Source organism: Pygocentrus nattereri, chromosome 8, assembly GCF_015220715.1.
Source record: "Pygocentrus nattereri isolate fPygNat1 chromosome 8, fPygNat1.pri, whole genome shotgun sequence".
NCBI classification, from domain to species: Eukaryota; Metazoa; Chordata; class Actinopteri; order Characiformes; family Serrasalmidae; genus Pygocentrus; species Pygocentrus nattereri.
In genome coordinates this window covers 30,845,061-30,855,009 of record NC_051218.1, presented here as the reverse complement: position 1 = coordinate 30,855,009, position 9,949 = coordinate 30,845,061, and the positions used below count along the sequence as shown (strand labels likewise).

The 9,949-nt window shown below is 39.2% G+C and overlaps 1 protein-coding gene across 6 annotated transcripts in view; it reads right to left on the bottom strand.

Moving 5' to 3' along the window:
• Positions 1-9,949, bottom strand: part of gria2b (glutamate receptor, ionotropic, AMPA 2b) — a 68,997-nt gene that overhangs the window by 14,145 nt on the left and 44,903 nt on the right. For all 6 annotated transcript variants that reach the window (XR_005130512.1, XM_037540281.1, XM_017682547.2 and 3 more), the window contains exons 7-13: positions 7,427-7,594; positions 6,592-6,696; positions 6,152-6,259; positions 5,509-5,715; positions 3,668-4,035; positions 961-1,159; positions 290-537 (exon numbers count right to left, since the gene is read on the bottom strand). Coding sequence is in view for 5 of the 6 variants with exons in the window: in XM_037540281.1 (XP_037396178.1) it covers positions 290-537; positions 961-1,159; positions 3,668-4,035; positions 5,509-5,715; positions 6,152-6,259; positions 6,592-6,696; positions 7,427-7,594 (1,403 nt within the window). In the remaining variant the exon portion in view is untranslated. The remainder of the gene's footprint in view (positions 1-289; positions 538-960; positions 1,160-3,667; positions 4,036-5,508; positions 5,716-6,151; positions 6,260-6,591; positions 6,697-7,426; positions 7,595-9,949) is intronic.

Genomic DNA, 9,949 nt, shown 5'->3' with positions numbered 1-9,949 from the left:
GAGTAGGGAAACTCTGCTAATAATCTGCACAAATGAATAATAAACATGTTAATTATGCATAGTTGTACTCTATCGATACATATTCACTGTCTAGTTCTACTACCTGCAAACAACTGATGGTCTATTTTTCTTTACTCTGTTTTCATACTCTTTGGCTAATGTGGTCTACTCTGTCCAGGTAATCTAATCCTAATCTAATCTCTCTTATACAAACCGGTATATACAGCTACATCAGGGTAGGTGGGATACTATAACAACATTGGACACATTGTTATACTATTCCACCCACCTTAATGAGGATCCTTTGGGCGTGGCGATCCCGTAGCCTTTGGAGTCCAGATTGCCGCCGACCTTCATGGTGTCGCAGGGTTTGCGCTGCTCGATGTATTCGTTCATGGTCGACTCCAACAGGTAGGCGTACTTCCCTTTGGACTTCCGCACGCGCAGCACACCTTCCGCTGTCGTTTTTACAAACACGGACGGCTCAGCGCTGCGCATGTATGTCCACATCTTATCAAAGAGGGCGATTTTAGAACGCTACAAAACCGGAGGAAGAAAGAATACATGAATGAATATTTGAATATATACATACATAAATATTTATTTACTTATTTATTTATTTTACCCACGTCAATTTTTTTAAGTCTGTGTAACAACACCTTAACTGTTGTAGACAGAAAGGGACAGGGCTAATCCGATGTAGGCGGAATGGGTGGAGCTAAACAGCTGTAGGCTGAATGGGTGGGACTAAACTGCTATAGGCTGAATAGGTGGGGCTAAACTGCACTAGACTCCATTGGAGGGTCATATCTCTATGTGTCTTGTAGGCCTTGGCTAAATATTTTTGGGTCCGCTCTCAAACTAGCATCATACACTACACTGCTAAATAATTCTCTCTCATATCAAACACACTCTTCCATGGTCCAGACTTGATTTATTGGTAAAGAAACTCTCTCTTACCCTGAAGAACTCTTTGGTAGATCCGGAATCTAATGTTCCATAAGCGATCTCTGTTTGTTTGGCCAAATCTTCTGCGCTTTCAATGGGGGACACCATCCGCTCCACAGTGAGGAATGCAGCCAGGTTGGCTGTGTAGGATGAGATGATGATCAGAGTGAAGAACCACCACACTCCACCAACGATACGGCCAGAGAGTGACCTGGAGAGAGAGAGTTCAAATCCAGTTCACTCATTAGCAATTCAACAATTTTGCCTCGTTTTTAAAATGTATGTGTCTGAAACAGATGAAGAAAATTTTCAGCTTTCCATTCCAGCATGTAATTAAAATGTAACCTTAAGTCTGGGGATAAACTGTAAAATAAATGTATAATGAAACAACAAGAGCTCTACTGATCCAGTGTTTAAGCAAAGAAATACAGGCAGCACAGCATCGATGCACACCCGCATTTGCCAAATTGTATTTAGACTTCAAATTCAAAGAATGAATGGAAAAAATGAGTTGCATCTCTAAAGAAACTTTATAAGCTAAACGATGAGATAACATAAATATTTATACCTAATATAACTATTCTGTTCTAATAAAATCTGAAAAGAAAAGGATGTTGTCAAGTGCAACGCTGTGTAGAGTTTTGTTCTGCATATATGATGAGGCTTTTAACAGAATCAAATAATCATGAAGCTCATAAATATGTAATGATACCAACTTTTCCATTATATGTAGCTTAATTATGTTACTTGTTTGTTTGAGGAAGGGGTAAATGTGTGTGAGAGGCATTTGACCACAGAACTGTTAACAATTCCAAAAGGACAGTACTGGAAACATAACACCAGTGGCTTACTTAGTCCAAGTGGTACTCTTATAAACTCATACAGTCCTGAATTCCTGTCATTAATACAAACCTTTTCAGACCTTCTATATTGTAGTCTCGCATATTCAAAGTACTTTGTCTTGGTTCCTTCACACCTGATATTAAACATTCATCTCAACTGATTTGATCGCAGGTAGACAGTGACATACAGCCATCTACACCTGGCATTTCCTTACGTCTGCAATCCGTCTCCAGTGACAACTCATGATTGATTTCCCTGACTAGAAGAAGAGCACCACCCACATTTCCTACATCAGTCTCTTGCTGTGTTTGTTGTCAAACAAAAGTGTCCAGTGGGTCATTGTTTATGTAAGTGTACAGGCTGTAGGAATGTGCATTAGACTAAGTTTAGTATTCAAGCATCCACACAAGAATTAATGCACAGATGTCTGGTTGACCATCAGCAGAAAAAAAACAACAAAAAAAAAAAACAAACAAAAAATGGCCAAAATAACATACATTTTGATTTTAATTAATGTAGGTGATAGCTCTAGTGTTTAGAGGCAAAACATCATTAGCACATGAAAACAGAAGCATACATATGAAAACATGTTGTAATTTAAAAAGTCTAAATGGTAGTATTCGTGTTGGATTAGTAATAGAGGCTGCTGCTTCAGATGGGCTAAAATCACAGATAACTGGAGGTTGAAAAGGACCCGTTCTTTCTTCAGGAGACATTTTCTTGGACAATGTACCAATGTAATAGTTTAGGGAAGCATAATTTCACTCTTTCTGTACCTAGCTAGACTTGCTAGACCCATAAGAAATTAAATGCTTTACATCTGCCTTTGTCAGCCACGTCCTTCACAATGCTCCTTTGACAACTTCTGTTTTGGCTAGGGTGGGGGAAAATTGATTCTTTGACACATCACAATGTGGGTGTGAAGAATTCAAAACTGATTCACAAAATTTCACTGTCTAAACCATGTATCTCCATTTTTGTTTTAATTTTTATTTGCAACACAACAGATGTCTTTTACATTGTGTGAAAACTTAATGATGAATGTTCCAATAGAATTGTTCTAAAATGACTTGGAATAAAATTGTTTTACATTAATGTGCACTGAAAGGTAAGAGTGTTTTTGCTTTCTCCTGTAAAGTTACTATTTTGGAGATACTTGTTTTTCTTTGCACAGCGGCGATATGCAAGTTGTGTCACACGAAACGGGAAACATGACAAACATGAGAAGCCACATTACAGGTGTCCACCTGGAGGAAGAAGAAAAACACCCGGTTGTAGTTGCTGCCAAGCAGAAGACCACTGAGCAAGCAATGTCAACAGTCCTTTTAAAACAGGCAAGCAATATTTAATTGAATTCTTAATCTGTATGTTTTCCCTGTCTTTCTGTACTGGAACTATACAAGTATTCAAATATTGATTTCAGTATTCAGATACTGATACCAAGTACAAGTACCAAGTACACCCATGCATAACCCAATAAGCTAGTACAAATAATAAATTGAATGAACTCATAAACAAACAATAGGAAAGATGAAGAAAGAATTTAAATGTGTTTATCTCTTCTGTCACGATGTAGCTGATTAGATGGTCCTTTGTTGGTGCATTATGATGCTTTATCATTCTCACTACAAACTTTAGATGGTCATATGCTTCCTTGACCTACTCCAAACGTGTTTTAAGTTACTGGATTACCCTGCGTCCCTGAGACACACTGGACACTGTTTGCCCCTGTGTTTAGGGCCAACCACATATGATTGATATGACATATTTAAATGTAAGTCTCTACTGACATGAATTTAATTATGCAGTAACTGCTATGCAACTGATGATAATGATGTAATGATGCAGTGATAAAAGAGATAACAAATCAACAAACCTGGGTGAAATATCACAGCCTTGCCTCATGAAGGCTCCGAGAGAAAACCAGAGGCTGTTAAATATCCCAAATTCATTTGTTGACTCGTTTGTCTGGATCTGGCCGTCCTCGTACTCCTCTGTGTGCCATTCATAAGGGCTGAAGCGGCTGACCAGGAAAAGCACAACACTCACTCCAATGTAGGCGAATACGATGCACATCCAGATCTCATAGGCCAGCGGGTCCAGGAACGAAAACACACCAGGCTTGGACTTCTGTGGCTTCTTGATCATAATGGAAATGCCCAGGCTCATGAAGGGCTTCGAGAAGTCTATCACTTCCTCTCTGACCAAGGTGATGGTCAATGGAGCCACAGCTATGTCAGCTTTCTGAAATGAAAATTCAGGTACAAAGCCATCGTTTGTTTAAATTTGATATGGACTATTTCTGACTTGTAGTTAATTAAACAAGTGGAGAAATTATGTAGAAAAAATTTAGAATCACACTTTTCATTCCATACCACATTTGTGTTTGGAAACAGAAGAGCAGTTATATTATTATGATCAAATTTAATGAAAAGTGATGGTTGCAGAACTGAACCAGTTTATAGAGAATAAATCAGATGATAATCAAACTATTTTAATTCATTAAGCTTCTGTGTAAATAATTATGGCATCACAATTACAGCAAATCAAAAGTAATAACTATTCGGTTTCAAAGGGTTATTGACTGTAAAAGCATGGCATTGCTTCAGGTAAACAAAAAAATATTGTGAAAAAGTATTTGACTCACCTAATTTCTGACTTTTTACATTTAAATGTTTCAGATCATCAAACACATTTCAGTACAAGATAAACCCAAACACAAATGGTAAACACAAATTCAGCTTTAAAATTATTGTTCCATTTATTAAAGATAAAGATGTATTCAAAACCTATATCATATTTGTGAAAAAGTAATCCCCTCCAAAACCTAATAACTGGTTGTGCCACCATCAGCAGTAACAACTGCAATCACCTGTTTGCAATAACTTGCAATGAGTCTTTTACCTCACTGTGCAGGCATTTTGGCCCACTTCTTTGCAGAATTGTTTTAATATGGCTACACTGGGGGGATTTTGAGCATGAACTGACCATTTAAGGTCTTGAGATGGGATTCAAGTCAGGACTTAGATTCAGCCACTCCAAAACCTTAGTTTTGTTTCCTTTGAGCCATTCCGTGGTGAACGATCTTGTATGCTTCAGATCATTTCCAGGCTGCATAAACTCTGCTTGAGCTTTAGGTCACAAATTAGGCGGACATTCTCCTTCAGGATTTTATGATGGAGAGCAGAATTCATGGTCCCTGTATTATGACAAGTCATCCAGATGATGCAGAAGCAAAGCAGCCCCAGACCATCACACTACCAACACCAGTTTTCAGTGTTGGTATAATGCTCTTATGGTGGAATGTGGCGTTTGATTTACGCCAGATGTAACGGGACCCATATCTTCCAAAAAGTTCTACATTGGACTTCAGTCCACAGAATATTGACCCCTGGTGAAATTTTGGTAGGCTGGCTACCTCTGGGAAGTTTCAGCACTGCTCCAAGTTCTCTCCATTTGTGGATAATATCTCTTAATATGTCTCACAGAAGTCTCAGAGCCTTATGGCTTTGTGACCCTTTCCAGACTGTTAGATTTCAATGATTTGTTTTGCATCTGTATATGTATCTTTTTAGAACATTCAAGTGTGACAAATATGCAAAAATAGAAGAAATTGGGAAGAGGATAAATACTTTTTCACAGCATTGGAGATTAATAGATGTTATTGAAACTGTCACCGATTTTGTAAAAACTCTCCCATCATATATTTTCACTCACCCCATAAACCAACTCTCCAACCATTCCATTCCAGATTTTTGTCTCAGCATCCCTGGCTCCGTATTTTCCATCCTCCACTATTTTCAGACGGTATTTGAATCCACAGTGTTTGGCGATTTCGGCGGCCAGATCTACACAGTAGCCCTCATATCTCTCATTATCCACAAAGAGATCAGCGTTCTTCTTCAGCATCACATACGGTGCTTCCTGAAACAGAGTGTAGACTTCAGAGTGTACAGTGCAAAGTACACACTTTTTCACACTGTAACTGCGTTTACACGTTGGCAAAACACTGTGTTCAACACTTCATAGCAGGTTTGGCATAGGTGCTCAGCCAACAGTGGCATAAGGCCACTAAGGAAACGTTTCCATGGTAAAAGCTTTACTGACATTTCTGCCTATGCGCTTTGTTTTTCAACTCATAAATTACATGATCGGGTGTTTAGACCCTTGCAGGTGAGTTTCAATCAGGTTTCAAAGAAGATCTAGATGATTCATAGAAGATCTACGTATGATTAGATTGACATTAGATACATTTTGCATCAAAGTCAACAAGAACAGCCAACCTTAGTTTTAGTAGTGTTCAGTAGCCTTTGACTGTACAAATCAATTACTCACTAATCAAAAATCCTAAACTGCTCACCAGAATAGTGGTCACTATTACAGTCTTGTTCTCCAGACCCATTGTATCGTTGGGGAAAAGGTCTGATTTTGTGACCACCATCTTATCGACTTCATTCCAGTAACCAATCTGCAAAAGGAGAAAAGAGATTTGTGAGGCTTTTAAGCTCTGAGAGACAAAATAAAGATTTTTCTTTTCTTTTCTGAACCTCCATGACATGAAACAAATCCTAACTAACTTTTATGTTTCTGGAAATGATACTTACATTTTTTTATTTTTTGTTTTTAAAAGATGTTTTAAAGTGAAATCCAAAGATTTAGATTTTTCATGAGGTTAATTAAAAAAAAAAAAAACAGAAAAAAAGCTGTCCTACGTTTTCATGTCACTAGCCAAACGCATTTTTTGTACATATTTTCAAATATTGTGTTTTAATGACATGCTCACCTAGACATGAACCTTACCTTAACTGGGCCATTGCTTTTCAGTTCCATGACATTGACTGTGTAATTAACCCTCCTCCCATACTGATCAAACTGAATATTGCCGGTCAGACCTTCAACTCGAACCTGTATACAGAACCAGACAATTGACAGCACTCGTAGTTCCACTGCAAAACTTTAGAGGCAAACTTCACATACTGAACATGTCTAAGCTGATTGACTACACTGGGAGAAAGAGGAGAAACAATGGAAATGAGAAGAGGGGCACAGCTGGATTGGTGATAAATAAGACTTGATGGTAATTTGGTGACCAAAAAATACTTATAAAGCGACAGTTGTTTTGCATTAAACAATGCTGCGTTATCATATGTTCATTGTTAAACTACAAAAAGTTAAAGACTTCATGAAATGACCGCAATATACAGCGAGGGGCGAAAAATGTTCTTCTTCTCGTTTCAGCGTCCATGGATGGTTGTCAATAATACCATACTCTAAAGGAACTACATTCCTTGGTGGAACACAGGTTTATGTTGATTATTATTAGTAATAACAATGATATTCATGTGTATATTTTATCACATATTATGTTATGTTTTATGAAAAAAATAAGCCACTTGAAACTGTGTGTTACTGCGATTGTATCACAGGGACTAAGAACATCCTTCCCGTGACAAATCACAGTAACATATGGCCTCTCGTGGCTTATTATTTTAGTAAACTTGCAAAATGCAGCCATCAAACATAAAAAAGGCTCCCTCTATTCCTCCAGTGCACAGTTTGACTCAGAGGCAGTCCTCCTAATCATTAGCTTATTAAGCTGCATGTTTCTCAGGGTCAGTATGTGCTAACGCTTTACCTGTTTGAGGGCACGTTCGATCTCCACTCCCTGCGCCCATGGCACGGCCGGGTTAGCCAGGCAATCCCCGTTATTGGCCCTGCGGGAAATGTCAATACGTTGCTTGTGGAGGTAACGGAAGGCCTCGGTCATCACTTGCACCGCATCATAGGTCAGCGCTGAGGTGTACTGGACATAAAGATGGAAAAGAAAGATTATTGACCACTTACATTCAGGCTGTTAGTGACTAATGAGCTCATGTATTTAAGGTGTCAATGATCAATTACTTATATTTTGTAGTATCATTGTACATCTAACATTTGCTGTAGAACTGATTAGTTATGTTTGGGGTATTAATGATTAGTGACATTTTTCATTTATGTTATTTTTACTGCATAACCCCTTATGTTTGGTGACATTTGGGATATTATTGATTAGAAACTTATAGCCACAAACCCTTTAATTAACTTAAGTATATGCATTGTCTTCTTACATTGGCTAGACTACTTCTTACACAGCTTTCTTACATTGGCTGTTTGTGACTAGCGACAATTTGGTGTACCTCAGGTGTGAGCTCACATTTTGAGTATGAGCAGTGCTCTTGTAATTTTGAGGTATTAGTAACTTGTTTCGCTGTATCAGTGATTGTCAAGGCTTTAATTTTGCCATAGTAGTGATTAAGGACCTATTTTTTTTGGGATCTTTGTGCTTAGTGACCTCTTTTAACAGGAATATTAATGATTAGTGACCTCTGTCACGGAGCAGCCGTGACGCTTATTCCAATCTCACACACACACACACACACACACCCAGTCATTCACGCAAGCGCACAGGCGCAGAGGCAGCTATCTGCCGGCATTTTTAAAACTCCAGCTGACTTACTGCGAGATTAGCACTGTATTTTTAATCCCGTTTGCTGTCTTGGTTTACCCGGTTTAAGCATTTTATTTCACCCTTCGCCATAGCATCTCATTCGCATTTGTTACAGTGGGCAGGGAGGCCTACCGCCATTTCGTAGCATTTGTTTGTTTTCACTTCACCACTCGCATTTTCAACACGCGCCACAGTCCTAAATATCCATCCATCTGTTTAAAACATTGTACCGGTGACAGTAATAACCACACTTACACATGTCCGTTTTTTTTTAGTTTAATGGTTGTAGTGATCTCTACAAATACCACGGGTTCGGTGGGTTTGCCAGCATACCAAACGCTTTCTTTTCCTCGGACGACACCGAGGGACTGGTCCATTCTACAATTAATGTGGGGGAGTCAGTGCGCTCCGGGCGGCGCAGACTATTTTAGCGGGGGTGTTTTACTGAGTTTGGGGAAAATGTATTTGATAATGTGTAGTGGGGATTTTTGTTTAGTGAAAATTATTTTGGGTGTTTAAGTATTTTGTGTTTATTCTTTTCTGTTGTTATTTTTCAACAGGTGGGGGGGGGGGTGGGGGGGGTTAGGGTTAGAGGCTCCAGAGCAGAGGGTTTTTTTTTGTTTGGTGTAGATGCTTTGGGAGAAGGTACTGTGTCTTGGCTGTTTAAAGTAGTTGTGTTCAGGGTCATTCATTTGACTTAGCTTGGCAAACTTGAAGCCTGTTGCACTGTATATGCTTTGTTTGACGAAAAGTTTTAGAAAAGAGAAAAAAATAAAAAATAAAACGGGAAAGAAGCTTCACTACATCTCTCTGTCCACTCCACCGCCGTTCATTCTTGCAACAACCTCTTTTGTCAGGGATCCTACTGATTAATGGCCTTTTATATTTAGTGTGTAAAGGATTAGTTACCTTTTCAGATTTTTTGATTAGTGGCATTTAAAATATTGGGGTTTTAGTGATTAGTGTGATTTTACATTTTAGGGAAATAGTGATAAGTAACATTGTGAATTTTGGGGTATGAGTGATTAGGGAAATTTTTAATTTTGGATTATTAGTGATTAGTAACATTTAAAATTTTGGTTTATTAGTAATTAGGGCTATTTTACATTTCAGGGTATTAGTTATTGGTGACATTTTACTGTAGCACGGAATGTGCTACCCTGGGCTCAAGGAGGACACTGGAGGCAGGGTTCAGGATTGCAGCAGCCATGTTTCTTTATTTCACAAAGCACATAAACAGAACCCAAATAACCAAAACTATGCCGGCCATTTTTCAGTGGCTTGTACCTAGACTTTTCAGCCCTTTCTTCACTGGAGCTTTTCAGCTCTTCAGTCTGCTGCTGCTCATCCCTCTCTGTTCCCTCAGCTCTTTTTAACAGGCGCTCCCACTGCCAGCCATTAAAGGCAGCGTGGGGACTCGCATGCTGCTGTCACCGTCATCGTCCACCTCCTCCCGCTGTAACTCCCATGACTCATGTCTGTCGGGGGAGCTCGGGCTTTGCACTCCGCAGGGGCCACACTTGCAGCTCTCTCCCTACCATCCTCGCCGAGGTTTGTCGCTGCTGGGTGTTCGGGCCCCGCCTCCCTGCCGGCTTTCGCAGCCATCATCGTCAGGGCCCGAGGGATATTGATGATTAGTGGCAATAAAAATTCTAAGATAGTGATTAATGA